At 35.2% G+C, this 20,505-nt stretch overlaps 1 protein-coding gene across 11 annotated transcripts in view; it reads left to right on the top strand.

Annotated features, from left to right (window-relative positions):
* The window catches only part of KCNT2 (potassium sodium-activated channel subfamily T member 2), a 413,914-nt gene that overhangs the window by 218,026 nt on the left and 175,383 nt on the right, over positions 1-20,505 (top strand). For all 11 annotated transcript variants that reach the window (XR_007476555.1, XM_049708188.1, XM_033415453.2 and 8 more), the window contains 3 exons: positions 14,272-14,452; positions 15,871-16,035; positions 17,803-17,939. Coding sequence is in view for 10 of the 11 variants with exons in the window: in XM_049708188.1 (XP_049564145.1) it covers positions 14,272-14,452; positions 15,871-16,035; positions 17,803-17,939 (483 nt within the window). In the remaining variant the exon portion in view is untranslated. The remainder of the gene's footprint in view (positions 1-14,271; positions 14,453-15,870; positions 16,036-17,802; positions 17,940-20,505) is intronic.

Genomic DNA, 20,505 nt, shown 5'->3' with positions numbered 1-20,505 from the left:
AAATATGTTCAAAAGCAAACTTATGCTATTTCTTCCCCCAAATTGTCCGTAACTCTGAAATAGCAGCTACTGTCCATTTTTGGACAATCCCAAAGAATGGAGTCATTCGTCACACCTCCTGTTCTGTTACACAGTATATGATAAAACAAATCCCATACACTTTACCTCCAATATATCCTGGAAATCTTCCCACTTCTGTCCCTCTCAGTCTCACCTCACTCAGCTAAACTGTCATAACCTTTTTATGGCAACAGCCCTATAACTGGTTTTCCTGTTGTCCACTCTGGTTTCCTTCCAAACCATTCATCTCGTGTCCACCGCAGTGAGCACTGGGAAATGTAAATACAATTGTGTCACCACTTGCTTAATGCTTGTTAAAGATTTTCCATGTGTTGTGGGATGAATACAAAACTCCTTAATAAGTTCTAAATTTCCTGCACCATCGGGATTTCCCCCCCATCTTTTCTTTCTCAAGCAGAAACTCTGCTTTTCTTTTTTTTTTCCCTGATTCCTCTTTCAGATTAACCCCCCCTCCTTCCTAAAATGCTCTGTCTTCTCTGCAGACTAAGGTCAGACTCACCTTTTTCTGTAAACATCACTTTTTTATTGAATCCTGACTCTCCTGAGTAGGTTGGATTCCATTATTACAGGAAATCATAGCACTAGAGGGCTCTCCTTTGTTATTTGTATATATTTACATTAGTCATCATTTTCTATCTCTTCCACTGCACTCTAACTCCCATTGAGGAAGTAGTCTTGCAAGTTTTTCTATACCATTTTCTCCCCCAGGACCTGGTACTGAGACAAACACTTAGTAACACTCACTAAATAGGAGAACAAATAAATGTAAAAACTTTTCAAATGCTTATGATCTACAACACAGTGGAAATGAAATTACAAGCCCTTTATTGAAGCTTCAGGAGAGAAAAATCCTAAAAGTTTTCCAGAAAGCAAGGAGTAGTAAGTAAAAAATGCTTTCACTTATTAACAAGAATATAAGATAAGTATCACGTCTTTATTTACTGTCTTATCCATGTTATTTTGTTTTAAAAATATGAACATAATTTTAATAGCTTTCTGCTAGTGATACAGTTCCCCATTTTTTCCAGTAAGGGCTTAATCTCTGAATTTTGGAGTCTATTAAAGTGAGATTTTCAAGAACATCATCCTGATTTTACTTGATGCTTGCCTATACCATGTTATTTATTACCTTTAACCATGATGATTTTGTCTCCTTGTTTTCACCTAGTTTAATCTGTTTAATCATCTTTCTTATCCCACTAACTTGTTTCTTTATTTGCCTACTTCCTTCACAGTTTATAATAGAAAATACATTTTACATCGACACACAGTACCCATTCTTTTAATAAATAATTATGGATGAATATGAATACATGCTCAACATATAACCTGAGGAACATAGAAAAAAAACACTACATGATTATAAATTCCGTCTTTCCTACCATGAGCAAAAAATCCTACTTCCATCTGTGTGCAATACACTAGTAATGGCCTATAGGCTGATGAGCCTATGAGTAATTTACATAGACTATCGAGTAGATGCTTTTATTTTGTTTAGGTCATTATTGATGAAAAGAGAGGAAATGTAATAAACTGAAATTTAATGTAATTTTGTGAAAATAAATGTATTCTGTAGGACTGGCAAGGGACAATGTGGAATCTCTTTAATTGAAATATTTAATATAAGAGAGAACACTTACCATTTTGTTATGGTTAGTGTAGCGTATAGCCTTACATAATTTCCTTCTTTCACTAAGTGAGTGAAAGAGAAACAAAGTAGATTTTAAAATATATAAATTAAGATGTTAGCGTTTCTAAATGGAGGAGTATTTAGTGAAAGTGAGACTTAAGAAATAAATACTTTACATTAGCCTTAGTTTTTCCTAAGTTTAACTAGAAATTAAATGTGTGGTATACTATATATCATCGCTTTATATATTTAGTGTAAAATGGAGCCTAATCCTTTTTTAATTAATGTGATTATGATTTTTGCGTGTGTTTAAATACTTTTGAAAAAATTATCCTAAGATTTAACACTATTTCAGTTAACAAAAAAGGAGAATTTATAAATTTTTTAATGAGATAAAATTTGGAGTCTTCTTTTTCATATAACATGCTCAATTTGGCGATCCACATCTAAATAATTACAGTGCTTATGAAAAAATTTGTCCTATTCTCTTAGCTTCTTTGTGAGCAGGAAGAAAGAGAGGACTCTTCTGTGTATATCCAGCACTCAGTACAGCTGCTGTGGGCCTGTATTTATAAACTGTCCTTTGTCATATGTGCTCAAAGTTCAGTTTTGTAGGAAGTCGGTAAAGACCAAGGAATTATGAGCGAGGCATATTGATTTTTGTGGATCTATGGAAGGAATGGTAGGTCATTCCAAAATGCATATTTATGGGTTTTTAAGTAGTATTAAATAAATTGAGATTAAGGGTAGAGATGGAACACCTTTAAAATGTTGCATTTAAAAATTATATCTTTTGATCTCAATTAAAAAGACAAAAAACAAAACAAAGCAAAAAACTCCAGGGACTGAATGTTTCATTGTTAAACTTCTTCAAGGAACAGTAAATCCAGGGTGGTGTAATTCAGGACATGGACAAAGGTACAAAGTTACCCAAATCATTTAATGATTAAGCTAAACAGTTATTCTAAAATACTCAGAGCACAAATTATGGGCTGATGTTCTCATATTTTAGTTCATAAAATGCTCCTACTTCAAGATACTCTATCAAAAGTAAGAACTTTGGCAGATATGTTTGGTTAATCCTATGAAAAGTATTCTATTCTCAGAGATTCATGATCAACATTAACTCATTAAAGGGATCTGAAAAATCCTTTGCTAAATAAAATATACTTAACTCAGAGTTGCCAGATGTATTTGACTGTAGACCCCTATGTCTGGTCAGCAAACTGGCTTTTCAGGGAACATGGGTTGGGATATAAAACTGTAACCCAAGATCACTTTAAAAAGATAGATATAAAAATCCTATAGTAATAAATTGCCAAACTCAAATCAAAAGTGCATTTACATTAAGGACAAAAGCAAACAAAACAAAATGCCAAACAAGCAAAAGGGTATATACTAAATATTATTACTTCATGGATAGAAAGAGGTGGAATGATATTAATTCTTATTTATATCTTTGTTATTTGTCTTGTAATAACAAGTGCATATTACTGTTTTTTGGAATTGAAAATATTAGAACTGTAAAAAAATTACCATCAGGTAATTACCCAAGGAGTGTAGGTATGGCTTCTTATAGGTATATATTAATAAACTACTTTATTGCAATGAATTGGATATAATATTTTACAGGAATGATAAATTCAACATATCCCAAAATTAAATAATTTATATCCCTCTCCATCTGCAGAATTTTTCCTACTGTTTCTTTTCTTATGCTGATATTATCTGTTGCCTTTATTCCTTGATATCTATAGGTCATATTGAAAAACAACAAATATTGGTTGAAAACCAAGCAAAACATTGTATCATTCATGAGCTGTGTTTGTTCATATGGTTCTAGTCATATAGTCAGTCTTTGTCCTTATTGATCGTGGAAGTATTGGATGATATGAAATCTCGAGGGCATTTCTCTGTTTTTGGTACATGTTGGTGGTAATCAAGTTCTGAGTTGGTATTTAAAGACATATTTGACTAGTTGGCATTTCATCCTCCAATCTGCATAGTTTAAATGCATGTCCACTTGATTTAAAAAAAAAACAAAAAACTTTCCAAAGTGCTTGCTATAAAATTCCTCAATGGTTTTTTATTCTGTGACAATGATCTTTAAAATAGACATTGTCACAAGTGAGTATTCATATAAAACTAAATTGCATTAAGGCAGAAATGGCTATATGAAAGATTTTTGAAATTCCAGTTTAAGCCCAGTATTGTGAATACTGACTACAATTATGAAAAAAATATAAATATGTGAATGGCAGGAATACTCTATGGCAGGAATACTCTGCTTCTCAAAATGCATAGAATTTCAAAAACTAGGTATATTTAATCTTCATAAGATAGAAAATTCATAAGTTATATAAAATTAAATACATATTTAAATGATACCCTTGAGTATGAGTTAATATGTTAAATAATATAAAAAGAGAAAATTGTACTGTTTTTTTCAAAATATTATGATTTTAACATTTAAATCTTAAAATATTACCATATAATGATATGCTTAGTAGCTACCTGTCAGTGAATTTTAAAAATAGATACATATATAATATACATATGTACAGTCTTTTATATAATCACAATAGGAATTCTTTCATTTAAGCAATCTCAGGGATAAGTAGTCCTTTTTTAAAAATAAGTATTCCTTTTTAGAACAAGTCACTAGCCTGATATTGACATTTTGGCCCAGAAATAACACCTAACTTTTTTTTTTTTTCCCTTACTGCATTACCAAGAATTAGTTGTCCCTTTCTGTAAATGACGACAGTGAACCCTCCAAAGGTCAACTAATATCAGCATGACCATCTTTCTAAATAGTTAAAGATTATAGGTTTACCTTGCAAATTGCCTAACTCTTGTTTTTTTTTTTTTTTTTTTTTTTTTTTTTGCGGTACGCGGGCCTCTCACTGTTGTGGCCTCTCCCGTTGCGGAGCACAGGCTCTGGACGCGCAGGCTCAGCGGCCATGGCTCACGGGCCCAGCCGCTCCGCGGCATGTGGGATCCTCCCGGACCAGGGCACGAACCCATGTCCCCTGCATCGGCAGACGGACTCTCAACCACTGCGCCACCAGGGAAGCCCCTAACTTTTCTTTTTAGAGCCTTCCACACTTGCCCATGTTTCCACTTCCCCTAGCAGTTAAGAGTTACAGGGCGGAGAAAAGATTGGACACGATTACAGATATTCATTAATCCATGAGTGGTTTTCTGCTGCTAACAACTCTGTTAGCTAATCCACAGCAAAGAGAACAGACAGGCTATTTTCTCATTGCCAGTTTCTTCCTCCACAGTCCCTGACTCTCTTGCATTTAGCTTTTTGTCAAGTGGAGAGGGCTTTTTAACACTTATGTGGAGATATTGGATCCTTATATTTGACTCATTTTTGTGTTTCTTTTTCTTTTATGCTGGGGCTGTCATATAAATAACAAAATTACTAATGAATTCATTGAAGGTTCTTAGGTGTCAGGCATTTCACTGAGCATTAGGCCGCTTAATTCTCATAATAACCAAATGAAGAAGTTAACATGATTACGTTTACTTTTCAGTTGAGGAGCATGATGTTTAAAAAGCTTAAGTAGTTTCCCTAAGTTAGTATTAATCAAGTTATGAATTAAATGTTTGATTATTAATTTATGGTGTTATTGCTAATAGTAATTAGTGTTATAAAGTTGAGGTCAGAATCATTCACTTTAGATTTTAGAAACTGTTTTTGTGTAGACTAAGATGTCATGTATCTGCATCTCTAACATACAGTGCAGTGCCTGGCACTAGTAAGCCATCAATAAGTGTATTTGTATGAATAAACATGACTTACCTTTATGATACTAGTTCACCCTTTTTCCATTTTAAACATTTGATTAAAATATTATAGCACTTACTGGTTTTATAGAAATCGTTTTTAAATTTAAAATTGATAGGTATTTTTACAGTAGAGAAATTATAAGAAAAATATATTCATTTGCAACTTTTCATTTCAAAGTCACTCACTACAAATGAATCTGAGTAACTTGTATGCAAATTAAAGAAACAAAAAGACAAATAGAACATGGTGTGATATTGGTCTATTTTTATATCTTAGATTGTAGTAAATTATTTAATTTCAAATGTTTAGGCAGGGGATACGTGATAATAAACAAAAATTTGGTTACAATTAGGTATCCGTTAAAATTAAGCATTTAAGTGAGCTTTTTTTCTTAAATATTATGGCCCAGTCACAAAACAACATTAAATTTGATTACTAGGAAATTTGAAGGTAACAGAGTGTTTACTAATATCCACCAGCTATGATTATTTATTTTTTAATTCTATATTATTAAATCCTACTGCTACTTTCATTTCAGGATATAACTTGAATAGTTTACCTTGGGCTTTGACTGACTGAACAGATGTATCTCTTTTATAAAAAGGCAAAATAGGATATTTTGATTATGAATGTGCTGTATTTGAGCACATTCTTGGATTTAGTTTATCAGAAAATCTGTGCCATCATTAAAATCACTTCTGGGTACAGAGACAAAATAATAATTAACTGAACTTCATCAATTATGATCAGGGAGAAGAGGCAGTTTTCATTTAATAATGGCTCGAAAGACATCTGTGAATGAAATAAGATAACAATCTATATTAAAATGGATTATAATCACTGAATAGCTTCAAATCCTTATGCAGCACATTGTAGCATTCACAGTGCAAGGAAAAATAGCTAACGTATAAATGAAATATTAATGTTTATGCATAGTAAAATAAAATGGTATTTCAATGCTAAAACTGTCTTAGCCTCAAGAATTATATAATAAAGTAACAGTAAACTATCTGTGTATCTATCTCTCCTGAAAGTGCACTTTTTACGTTCCTTCATAAAAGTAGCTGAATTATTGTTTAGAAAGATAATTTATATGAACAATATTAAAGTATTTTTATTTGAATGATTGACATAGAAGAGTAATACAAGTTTTCATATTTCTTTAAAACATTCCTAGTTGTGTCACCTATAACCAAAATGGTATGTAATAAGTTGGCAGATATTCTTAACATTCTCCACGTGTTGCATGTAGATGCTCTATAACTAGTATCAGAAAGTGATGCTGTGTCCATATAATGTGATCAGAGTAGTCTGGTCTCTGCCTTTTTATTAAGCTTCCCCATGTGTTAGTATTTACTTTTGTAAAATAAAAACATGCAATAAGTAATTTTCAAAATACTTTTAAAATCTAATTTTTATAATTCTAGAGGAGGTTTGAAAGACTTTTTTGTTTAAATAATGTGAAGATCCTATCTTAGAATTTGATGTTAGTGCAAATTCTGCAGAATTCCCTTTTAAAGTGTTTCTACCCTTCGAATAATGTGATTCTTTACAATAGAACATAAGGGAAATAGTTGCAGAAGTTCATGTGAAAGTGAATCCCAACAACGAAGTCAAGATCATAAAGTTATTGTAGGCAAATCTCTCTCTAATGTTGGAGAGTAATTTGTTTCTTCCATAAAACATAAGCTGGATACTTTTGTTATTATGATAGCTATGTAAGTAACCTGATTGACTGAACTTAGTATTAATGTATGCAAGATTCACTCACTAACATGAATGGGATTTTGGGTAAAACTTTTGATTAGTAAATCGTGAAATATAATCAGTTTAATTCAGTAATTCAAACCGTTTTTAAATATGTTAGTGACAGAAAGTTTAGAATGTTAACAAGACTAAATAAATACAAGTTTTATATTTGAATATTAAATTTGATTTTATAAAAAGACAAATTTTTAGTTATACAATTTGCTCGCCTATTACCCAAGCAGAATGGGTTTCAATAAGTAAGTCAATGCATTTTAAATTTCCAAATTTTGTATTTATCATATTAAGTAATGCTAACTAAACAAATGATGGGGTTACAAAAGCGAATTACTAAGGAAAATAAAACCTAATTTACTTGTTTATAAGTACTCGAATATTTCAAAAGGTGGTGGGAAAGTCATTTGCCTGTTTTGACAAAGAAGTATTTAGCCTTGCCTCTTAGTTGTATTAGATTCCACCATTAAGACAGTGGTGAGATAAACATTTTTGTGTGCTCTTTCTTTAATGAAATGTATTTAGTTTATATCTATCTAAACAGGCTAAATAGCTAGGTGATTTAAATGTGGGCAACAGAGATCTGTGTATTTTACATTCAGACCCTCATTCATTCAGGAAATATTAATGCACATCATTATGTTCTTGGCAGTAATATAGGTGCTCAGGCAACATAGATGAAGACACCATGTGACTCTGTCCTAATAGCCTCCATTCTTATAGAGGTTTATGGATAATGGGCATCAAACCCAGCAAATGACTAAAACTATTATATATTTTTTTAATTAAGCAGTATAAGAAAGACTTGGAGTATATATGATGGTCAGGATAGAAGTAAAGACTTGAAGGATGTGAGGAGATAGCCATGGCAATATCTCGGCAATAGGGTCCAGCCAGAGAGAGCAGTCCATGACAGGACCCTGAGTCCGGACCATGCCTGTCATGTTGGTCAGAAAGCAAGAATGCCAGTGTAGCTGGGGCAGAGCAAACCACAGGGAGGAAAGTAGAAAATTAGTCCAAAAGGCATAGGGAAGGGTCGGATAGAGGAGCACGCTGGAGACAAATGAAAGATTGTTAGCTTTTTAGTCTAAGCGAAAGAGGGAGCCCTCTCAGGGCTTTAAGTAGAGGAATAGCATGGCTTGACTCATGTTGTCATAGGGCAGCTCTGGCAGACGGGTCGACTATAAGCTGTTGGAAAAAGGGTGGGGATGTTTACTGCAGTGGAGGGAAAAAAACCTGATGGCAGGGATCATTGTGGTGGCAGTATAAATGGTGAGTAGTGATTGTGGAGTCTGGTTATATTTTGAAGTTAGAAGCAGTGGAGTTTGCTAAAAGATTGGATATGGGTTGTTATAAAAAAAGAAAAAAAAAAGTCCAGGATGATTCCAGGATTTTGGTTCAAGAAAGCTCTCTTTGCCACCATCCAATGATGAAGAGTTTGAGAGGAAGTTTAGGATTCCATTTGGACATGTTAACTTTGAGATGTCTATTGGAAATAAAGGGAAGGCATTGAGAGAAGCTGGTTGATGCTTGACTGCAGTGAGGCTGAGGGACTAGAGGACAGTGAATTCGGGGTGATCTCGGAAGATGAGGTCAGAGAAGAGCCAGGTGTTTGGGATTTTATTCTGAATGTGGCACTGAGAGTTAGAAACAGAGAGGGAACAAGATTTGACCTATAATTTAAAAGGATTATTGTGTTCTCGGGCTAGATATTTAAGTATCCTCTGCATCATTTTCTCTTGGGGAGAAGGAACAAAAGTCATTTATTTATTACAAAAATATTTATTGACTTAGAAGATCATATGTTGACATCAATGTTTTAAAAACTGTAGGGACATTGTTACTCATGAACCTAAGCAGTGGCCCATTTAATGAGCCCCTAAGAGAAACCAGCAGACGAGCCTATTCAAAATCAGAGGAAAACTCTAAAAGTAATTCAGTGTATTCATCTTTATTAGTCTTCTTTTAAAAAGTTGACTTTGCTTTTGTATAATTATACCAAATATGCAACAACTGTTTCATTTTCTTATCATTTTAGGGGTCTTCATTTTCATATCAATTTAGAGAGCATTAAGGTATACCAAGTCCTTCAAGTGTAAGTGTAATATTAACAAATAAGTGAAAGGCTCACATGATTTTCCCAGGTCAAGTAAATGGAATGTTGCATAAGGATTATTAAAAAATGCTTGTAAGTATAGCTTTAACTACAACCATATCAAGGAAATTAAATACCTTGCAATATGGTTTGTTCAGCAAAATTTATTAAGATTTACATAGGTTGTGATAGGTATTATCATGTATACAGTTTGGTAGATTGAAAAGCATAGCCATAATATTTTGTGGCTCCTCTCATGAAGACATGGAGTCTGTTTCCACACTCCTTCAATCCGGGATGATCTTGTGACTTTCTTTGGCAAATAGAATGGGCAGATCAAAGCTAGGTCTTCAGAGGGCTTGCAGCTGCCATGCCAAAAAGGAAGCTGGTTGATTGATTGGAGGCTGAGAGGTCTCATGGAGAGAAACTAGGCGCCACAGCCAACAATGAAACCTGACCATAGACCCCAGTGGTGGGACCATCCTGAGCCTTCCATTCAGCCAGACTTCTAGCTGAACACAGCTGCAGGTGTGAGCCCAAGAAAACCAAAGGAGCTTCCCACCGAACTATGTGAGATGATAAATTGTTACTTTTTTAAACCAATAAGTTTGGGGGAGTTTGTTATGCAGTAATAAAAAACTGAAACATGCATGAACTATTTTTTGGAGTTTGTTTGTATATATTATTTGAGCAGGGTTTAATTAAATGTTATTTTGTTCATTTAGCAGTTAGCTACTGGATAGCTGCTATGCACTTTGTTCTAAGTGTTGTAGGAAAATTATAAAGTATAAATACTGTCATCGAGGTTGATAATAGTTGAGTAGCATTGATAAATATTTAACACTAAATATATATATATATACATATTTGTAAAAGTGTAGCTATCTAAGACATGAACTCATATATACTTTAGAAATTCATCAGAAACACTGTAGCTTGGGATACAAAGAAGTCTTCATGAGGGAGGTCATATCTGAGCTAGGGTTTCAAAAAATGGGAATTCTTGTAGGTATTGGAGAAAGAGGATTTTCAATTGAAAGAAACAGATTGGGCAAAAGGTATACATTGGGCCATAGGTTATATATATTATGATAAGCAAACAGTCCAAATAACATGTAAAAGGGAGATAAGTGAGACAAACGAAGAAAAAACAGGTTAGATCCAGGTTTTGGATTCTAGTTAATTCTTTTTTCTTACAAAGCTTTGCAAAGATTTATCAAATGATTATTAATTATCTGCTACTTTTTCACCTTATTTTCCATATTTCTCTTTACTAGAGGCACCTTATTTTATTTCATTTTCATTTATTTTCTTTCTTTATTTTTGGCTGGGTTGGCTCTTCATTGCTGCGTGTGGGCTTTCTCTCATTGCGGTGAGCAGGGCCACTCTATGTTGCCGTGGGCGGGCTCCTCATTGCGGTGGCTTCTTTTGTTGCGGAGCATGGGCTCTAGGCACGCGGGCTCAGAAGTAGTGGCTTGCGGGCTTAATTGCTCTGCGGCATGTGGGATCTTCCCAGACCAGGGCTTGAACCCATGTCCCCTGCATTGGCAGGCAGATTCTTAACCACTGCGCCACCAGGGAAGCCCTTGGATTCTAGTTAATTCTATATGCACCACGTATCTATTGCTGAATAACAAGCCACTGCCAAACCCCAAACTTTGTAGTTTCTCACAGTTGTGTGATGGGTGACTGGGGCAGTTTTTCTGCTGTTCTCACCTGTGATTACTCTTTTGGCTTCAGTCACGTGACGGCCTCACAGGTGCTGGTGAGTCTAAGACGGCGTCTTTCTGCTGTGCAGCTGTTTGTGCTGGCTGGCAGCTGGGACATGCTGTTTTTTCTCCGCATGGCCCCTCATCCTCCAGTTGACTATATGGGGCTGCTGCACAGCACCATGAGTGAGAACAAGAACTTCAGTGTCTTCAGAACTTCCAAGACTTGGAAGTCTTGGTCTTAGACTTCCAAGAAAGTGAGAACAAGAACTTCAGTGTCCCCTAAGGTCTAGGCTTATGCAACTCACACAGCATCACTTCCACAATACTCTATTGGTCAAAACAAGTCAATAGGCCAGCTTAAATTCAAGGTCAAGGAGAGACACACTGTACACCTTAGTGGGAAGTACAGCAATATCATGTTGCAAAGGAGAATGAACATAAGAATTGATTTATTGGCAGCTATTATAATAGTATGTCACACCACAAATTAGAAAGTGTTCTCGGGCTTCCCTGGTGGCGCAGTGGTTGAGAGTCCGCCTGCCGATGGAGGGGACGCGGGTTTGTGCCCTGGTCCGGGAAGATCCCACATGCCGCGGAGCGGCTGGGCCCGTGAGCCATGGCCACTGAACCTGTGCGTCCAGAGCCTGTGCTCCGCAACGGGAGAGGCCACAGCAGTAAGAGGCCCGCGTACCGAAAAAAACAAACAAACAAACAAACAAAAAAAAAGAAAGTGTTCTTCAACAGTGAGAATCTAGTTGCTTTTTTGAACCTGAGATTGATATATCCAAGCTGTGTTTAAAGAATATGAATATGGCCTTTATGAGTGGGTCGCATTAAAAGAAGGACAAACTGAAGACCAGGAAGCAGAGCAGGAGATTTTTTTCTGGTAGTTCTGGTCACGGTAACACCTGTCTGAATTAGGAAGTGTACATTTTATCTATAAACAAAGATTTGCTTTTAATGTGTAGTGATGCAAAATATAGTAAGCCCTTCAGTAACATTTGAATTCTTAAAAGTATATAAATTATATTTTTCCTCATTCTATTTCCTACTGAAGTGTAAAAGTGATGCGAAGTTGTTTACCTTCTCAAATATAAATTATTTTAAATAAAGTAAAAAACATATTCCACAGAAAGGTCTATTGTTATCAAACAGTTGTTCTCTTTGGTTGTACGAAGGCTCCATCTGAATAGTCTTAGAAATAACTTGGCTGGTATATTGCATAGAGCTGAGAAAATAAACTGACATGAGTCAACTATTATGACCTGGCAGCTTACACAAAATTTCTGAACATAGAACAAGTGAAATTTTGTTGAAATGTTCTGGAGACCTGGAGTTAAGAAAACAGAAAAAGAACAGAACAGTTCCTGCCTCAGAAGCAAAATGATGACACGTACCCTACTGTTTCTCTTCTATCCCTTGGTTTATCTACCTGTGTGCCTACCCATCTTCCTAACTATCCAGTGGCTTATATACTCTGCCTTAAAAAGATTTAAGATAATTGAATATTTATGATATGTAACTTAGACAAATACATAGATATCTTAAAAGGCTGGAAAAGGAATTTCTGTAGTTTAAACATTGAATAGCACATCTTCTTGGTCATCATAATCAAGCTGTGTCTGCTTCTGTATAGAAGTTACAAGTAGTATCCAGAAGCATACAGGGATTTTTTTTGACAGCTTTATAAAGGTGTAATTTACATACCATAAAATTCACTCATGTTAAGTGTAAAAATCAATCATTTTTAATATATTTACAAGGCTCTGCAATCATCACCACAGTCCAGTTTTAGAACATTTTCATCACCCCATTCCTACCATCAGTCCCAAGCAACCCTTAATATGCTTTCTGTGTCTTTTCTGGACATTTCATATAAACAGAATCATACAATATGTAGTCCTTTACATCGGGCTTCTTTCACTCTTTTTTTGGCTTGTTCATATTTTAACATGCATCAGTACTAGATTCCTTTTTATTGCTGATTTTTTATGTTGCAAATCTCATTTCCCTCCAACATTGCATATATATGCATGTTTCATAGCCTTTTTTTTTTTTTTAGCTAGTAGCAGTGCTATTTCTAATGCTATTTTAGGAATTCTACTTTGGGAACATCTTATAACAATTTCTATGCTGTTCCCTTACTTTCATATCATCGAAAGCTTTGTACAGATAATCGATCTACTTAGAGACTCATTTTTAGGGGCACCTTGCAATGGTTAACTCCTCAAGCCTTTCCTGTATACAGTTGTCCCTCTGTATCCACAAGTTCCACATTTGTGGATTCAACCAATCACAGATTGAAAATATTTGGGAAAAAATTTCCGGAAAGTTCCAAAGAACAAAACTTGAATTTGCCGCACACAAGCAACTATTTACATAGACTTTGCAACTTATTTATAGCTATTTTTATAGCATTTACATTGTATTAGGTACTATAAGTAATCTAGAGATGATTTAAAGTATACAGAAGGATGTGTATAGGTTATATGCAAATATCAATACTATGCCATTTTATATAAGGGACTTGAGCATCTGTGGATTTTGGTATCTGTGGGGATCCTGGAACGAGACCCCAGGGGATACTGAAGGATGACTGTGTATGGAACACACACACATGGAATATATACACGTATATCTATACCACATGTATATACTGAAAAATGTCTCTCTGTTAAAAAAAAAAAAGACTACCGACTATTGCTATTTTCTTTTGAATTTTATTTTATTTACTTTTTTTATACAGCAGGTTCTTATTAGTTATCTATTTTAAACATGTTAGTGTATATATGTCAATCCCAATCTCCCAATTCATCCCACCACCACCCCCTGACAATTGCTATTTTGATGGGGAAGAAATCTAGTGAATTCTGGTGTCTGTGTTTCCTTGACACACATTCAAAATGTTTGTGTAAGTCACCCATGAAATTCAGTCTATTTATTTTACATGCTATTCAAGTATACTTTGTGATACTTTGGCTACAATTTTTGGCTACTAATGAAAATAAGACTATATCTGTTTGATGTAGGAAAAAAAGCTTAAAAATTATATTTCCTCAATCAAAATACTGTTCCATATAAGTTCCTAACTACTAAGTGGATTTATGAAATGCACTTTGGTTTTCAAGAGAGTCATGAGAAGCAGTGTGCCTAATTTGAAAGTTTTAATTGTAATACACATGTGTTTCTTTAGCATTTGTGGAATCCAACATCTGGAACGAATAGGAAAGAAGCTGAATCTCTTTGACTCCCTTTATTTCTGCATTGTGACGTTTTCTACTGTGGGCTTTGGGGATGTCACTCCAGAAACATGGTCGTCCAAGCTTTTCGTTGTTGCCATGATCTGTGTTGCTCTCGTGGTTCTCCCCATACAGGTAAACACAACCATGTTAAATTTTATAGGAACCTGCAAAGTCTTATGAAATCAAATCTTCCACATTTAATAAAAATTGCAGGGTGGCTTGTTAATCTAACAATAATATATTAACACCTGCTATTGTTCCATCCAGTCAATTAATTACAATTGTATCAGAAATGCCTTTTTGCATTGTATTAGAAACACTGAGTTTTTTTTTCCCTCCAGTCACAATTGATAGCTCACATTTCATTTCAATTCTTCAAGGTGCTTTCTTTCAAATGTAGAGTACTTATGTTAATTTTAGGATTGTAGGATAGTATATTTTTAAATTATAGAATGATAGCTCAAGGAAATATACTTGTGAAGGGTTGATTTCTCTTGAGTCTTGAAAATACATGTAAAAGCCATATGTTGTAATGAATAAAAATTGTTTCCATATGATGGTCAACTAAAACAAAATCTGAAGATGATACATAGCTATCATGCAGCATTTTGGAGAATGGATAAGGAGATAGCAAAGGGACAGAGATATAAAATGAGACTAAAGGTACGTAGAGGCAATCTTCAACTTTTTCCTGCAATGAACTCTGGGTGTCCATGGGTGGGCAGGTCAGAAACAGGATGTGGCCAATACAAATAAATCTTGCATGTTCCGTTACAGAACCATTGGACACAGTGTATTGAAATATACTTTACATAGGTATAAAAATGATCTTCGGGCTTCCCTGGTGGCGCAGTGGTTGAGAGGCCGCCTGCTGATGCAGGGGACACGGGTTCGTGCCCCGATCCGGGAAGATCCCGCATGCCGGGGAGTGGCTGGTCCCGTGAGCCATGGCCGCTGAGCCTGCGCGTCCGGAGCCTGTGCTCCGCAACGGGAGAGGCCACAACAGTGAGAGGCCCGCGTACCGCAAAAAAAAAAAAAAAAGATCTTCCCGTTCCTATCCAATCATACATGTCATCCTTAATGACACCCCTCCCCTATACACTCCACAACCGTTAGATACCAGCTACTAAATAACTAGAATGTGGCCTTTTGTTGGTGGTAAGGGTATCTCCCCTTGCAGGAGATGTGGGCTGAAGTTGATATAAGAATGTGGGAGAAAAAAGTGAGGCTTTTCTCTTTGACTCAGTGCATGACATATATAGCTGCATACCCTACTGGACAGAGCAGAGGCACGGACCTCTTAGTGCCCTGACCTCTTAATAGGAAAATCATATTACTGTGTTTCCTGAAGACCTGAAGGCCCTGGGAGGCATTAGCAAGCTCTGCAGCCATCCTGTGAAGAGCCTCTTATTGAAGGGAACACTGATCATTTGAATCTCAAAGACTTTCATCTAAGAAATTGAGTATACTTAATAAACAACAGATGTATTGCATTTATTTTTATTTTTATGTCCCGTGTCTTTCATTCACATGTGGAAAATGCATTACAGTTTGAACAGCTGGCCTATTTGTGGATGGAGAGACAAAAGTCAGGTGGAAACTATAGTCGACACAGAGCTCAAACTGAAAAGCACGTTGTTCTGTGTGTCAGCTCACTGAAGATTGACTTACTCATGGACTTTTTGAATGAATTCTATGCTCATCCAAGACTCCAGGTACCTTTAAACAGATCATACCTACTAACATTGTCAAGGTCAGTTAATCATAGTACAGCCTGTGTTCTGGAGGATTTTTATTTATACACTCAAATTTAGAATGAGAAAATGAAGAACTACAAATATAACCAGGAACATAGAAAAAAATGCTGGAGGAATACACAGTATGTTAAGTTTCCTTCTGTATCTATACTGAAAGACAGATGGAATTATGTTACTGCTACAAAGAAAGGTTTCCTCTGATTAAAATGATTGCTTTTTTCTCCCTTGGGTAATGCATAAATGATATTTTTATGAAACAGTGAAATTTAACATAAAATATAATAAAACAATGAAAGAATCATTGCAATATCATCTGCTCACTTGAATATTTCAGAATTTTATCAAGTGTTGCTGATAGAAATGTGGAAGTCTGGAAGTTCCATTTTTCCTTTTGTTTCCTGGAGTGAAACTAGGTCTTATTTATAGTAACAATAAGTGACCAAAATTTGGGAAATAACTTGCTGATTGAGATCATAAATTCAGAAAAATCTCTTCTTCTGTCTATGCAGACGAACTCCTCAGATACTTCTTCCACTTGCCATGGTTCTGGGTCATTGTAGACTTAGGTCATCTCCTTTGCTGCTCAAGGCACTTAATCTAGTCCAAACAGCAAAGAGCTACTTGAATTTCTTGTGTTTCCCCAATAAATTAGTGGCAAGAGTTTGGATAATCCTGAGGTCAAGACAGTGCTGAGTACATCAATTATCTCTCCCTTAAATAAAGAGCTTTTTTCTTGAATATTTTAGAGAACTTTTAAAATACTATTTTTTTGGATTAAAAAAAATCTAATTTAGAAGTGATACTTATATAATATATTCTTCTGTTTTTGCATAAATTATTTTTCCTTTTTTGCAGGAATTCCAAATTTAATGGTTAGGTTTTTTATTATTCATATTAAATAATTTCAGATGCTTATTATAACCCACAAAGAAAATCTATTTGGGGGAAAATTCGATCCTTCCAAATTTTGATCCCTAGTAATTTATTTTGTCTAATATCAATATGGAGAATTCTTAGAACTCCAAAAATTCCTACTAGATATATTATAAAGTGATAAAATGGTGAGTGTTTACCAGAGAATTTGAATTCTTATAGATAAATTATTTTAAATTCTTATAGATTTTAAATTCTTACAGATTGTTTTTTATTTTCTCCAAAAGACCATTATTTTGAAATATTTTGATCTCAAACTTTTAAATTTAAGTTACTTTGTCAGTATTATCAATATTTTTGTGAATCTTTTTCCATTCAGATATTCATCAGAATATTTTCAATATTATCAGTTCATAATAATATTACCAAATAATACAAATCACCATCACAGTTTTTATTCTAAAAGTAACAATTCGAAGTATGAATTGATCCTTAGGACTTCTGGCTGGTATGCAATTTATCTTTCAGAATCAGCCTGAAGTCGTAACTGAAAACTTCGTAGACTGGAAATGTGTGCTGAGTATAAGCACCGATTACCTTCCCTTCCTGGTACTAATAAAATTGAAAAAGATCAGGATGAATATATTGATTTATGAGATTTTTATATGTCTGTTATGTTTATTACTGAATCATTTTATTTAACGCTAGGTTTTAAATGCAAACTTTTATTTGTTATAAGAGTTAATTTCTACTTTATCATATTTCGAAATGTTCTTAGATATTCTATTTACCTACGTAGTATAAAACAAAGCATTATTGTCTCTAACCCATGGCCCCCTTTGTTTTGAGTAGGATTATTATGTGGTGATTTTGTGTCCTACTGAAATGGATGTGCAGGTCCGAAGGGTCCTACAGATTCCGATGTGGTCACAAAGAGTCATCTACCTTCAAGGTTCAGCCCTTAAAGATCAGGATCTGTTGCGAGCAAAGTGAGTATATCTCTTCAATATTTTCCATCTTGTACTGTTTTAATATCTTTTCTCTCCTCCAAATTTTAGCAGTTTTCAGTGTTGCAAGGTGTGTTTTTGAATACAGGCTTTTGCTTTCATCCCACTGCTGGTCAAATTGGAAGGTTAAAAATATAAAATCCGCGTATTTGCTCCTCTTTCTCAGGGCAGGGATGTTTGGCAGACGGTGTCCACACAACACGGTGAGAAGTGTGGTGTCACGTAATTATCTCAGGCTTCTGGGAGGTGAGCTGAGTTATCCAGACTCAAGGAGAGTCATCTCCAAATCCCTGGATACTGTTTTTATTCCCAGATAAAAATCTTGGGCTAAACATTGTGTGAGATGCCAAAGCAGTTCATGTCAGGGTTTAAATTTAAGGAGCTTGTATCATATACGGGTCGGGTAACACTTGTGTTGCCCGGTGGTGTCTGAGATGAAAGAGTCCTTGGGAACTGGAAGAATCAGAAAGGTGACAGGGGTCTTAGTTTCTCTCTTCTTGTTGTGTAGGTGCCAGCCCACCAAGCTTAAAGGTGACATAGTCTTACACACTTGTCACAGGTCATGAGGGTCATTTCATGGGGGCAGAGTGAGAGGACGGTTGGTTAGGCTGTAGACACTGGGGAATCTGGGCATCTGCAAAACAGCATCCTTAGTTTCAGAAGCCAGAAGAGATCCTTAGCACAAGTAGCTTTGCTCAATGTTTTCTCTTGTTTTACAAGTTTTAAACATATCTTCATGTTTATCCTTGAGTTGTCCTACAAACTCTTTTAGGTTTAAAAGTATCTTCCCTCAATTTCATAACATAACTGTTTTTTTCTTTGTTGTTGTTTTGGTTTTTTCCAGATCGCTTGAGTATGTGTGTTAGTGTGTGTGTACTGGTGCATGTTCTCCATGTGTTTGTGTATGTTCTGTGTTTCTTTATGCATGTTCTCTGTGTGTTTGTGTGTGTATGGGGGAGGGGGTGTGTGGGTGATGGAAAAGAACAGAAGAAAATTTCCAAACTCATTTTTGCTGCTTACTCCTGCAAAAGATGACTAGATAGCTCATAACAGGAACTCTGACATTAGTTTTGATTTATATATAATAGGTCAGTTTAACTGAGATTTTTCCAAAGATTTAATAACTTCTGAAACAAAAAAGTCAGTAGAAACTGTCAGGATATAATGAATGGTACATAATTGTAAAACTAAGCTTCTTTGAGAATATATTGGATGAGCCAAAAAGTGTCTTCAGTTTTTTAAGTAAAAATAAAAGACACATTTTTCATTTTCACCAAGAACTTTATTGAACAACGTATTCACCTTTTTGTTCCACTACCTTCTGCCATTTTCCAGGCAACTTTGTAATTCCATCTTCCCAAAACTTTTTATCTTTTTGAGCAAAGAACTGTTCCAGGTGCCTTTTACAGTCTTCCAGGAAACTCAAATTTTTTCCATTAAGAGAATTTTTAAAGACTGAAATAAATGGAAATCCGAAGGGGCAATGTCTGGAATACGGCGGATGAATCATAACTTCCCAGCCAACCTGTAACAGTTTTTGCCTGGTCATCAAAGAAAGATGAGGTCTTGTGTTATCCTGATGGAAGGTTATACGTTTTATATTAACTAATTCTGGACGCTTTTCATCGAGTGCTGCTTTCAGTTGGTCTAATTGGGAGCAGTACTTGTTGGAATTAATTGTTTGGTTTTCTGGAAGGAGCTCATCATAGAAGATTCCCTTCCAATCACACCATATACACAGCATCACCTTCTTTGGATGAAGACCAGCCTTTGGTGTGGTTGGTGGTGCTTCATTTCACTTACCCCATGATCTCTTCCATTCCACATTGTTGTACAGTATCCACTTTTCTTTGCCCATCACAATTTGTTTTAAAAATGGAACATTTTCATTACGTCTCAGTAGAGAATCACACGTGGAAACATGGTCAAGAAGGTTTTTTTCGCTGAACTTATGTGGAACCCAAACATCAAAGCGATTCGCATAACTAAGCTGGTGCAGATGATTTTCAACGCTTGATTTGGTTATGTCGGCTATCTCCCGCGTGGTATAATGTTGATTGTTCTCAGTTATTGTTTCAATTTGATCCTTATCAACTTCAACTGGTCTACCCGACTGTGGAGCATCGTCCAGCAAGAAATCTCCAGCACGAAACTTCGCAAACTTTTGACACGTTCAATCAGTCGCAGCACCTTCTCCATACTAGAGCCATCTTACCCAAAAGACTGAACGAAACTTTTGGCCCACCCAATATTAGTATTTGTTGTGGATTACATACTTCATATATGTTGTCACTATACATGACAGTTCTAGAATAAGTCAGATTCTCCCATTACCTCAAGTAAAACACAGGTGTTTGCTATTTGCTATCTATACTCATTATTTGGGAACCGTAAAGAAATAGTTGCTTAGACAGTAATATAACTTGGATCTTTATATTCATCTGCATAGGTAATCAATATGCTTAATTTATTATATTGAGTTAAGTTCTTCATATGGTAAGAATGAGTCATGCACATATTATGGTCAGTATGAATTTCTGTGATAAAT

This window comes from Orcinus orca, chromosome 1, assembly GCF_937001465.1.
Source record: "Orcinus orca chromosome 1, mOrcOrc1.1, whole genome shotgun sequence".
NCBI lineage: Eukaryota > Metazoa > Chordata > Mammalia > Artiodactyla > Delphinidae > Orcinus > Orcinus orca.
Note: the sequence above shows the minus strand (reverse complement) of the source record. Positions and strands in the feature narration are given on the sequence as shown.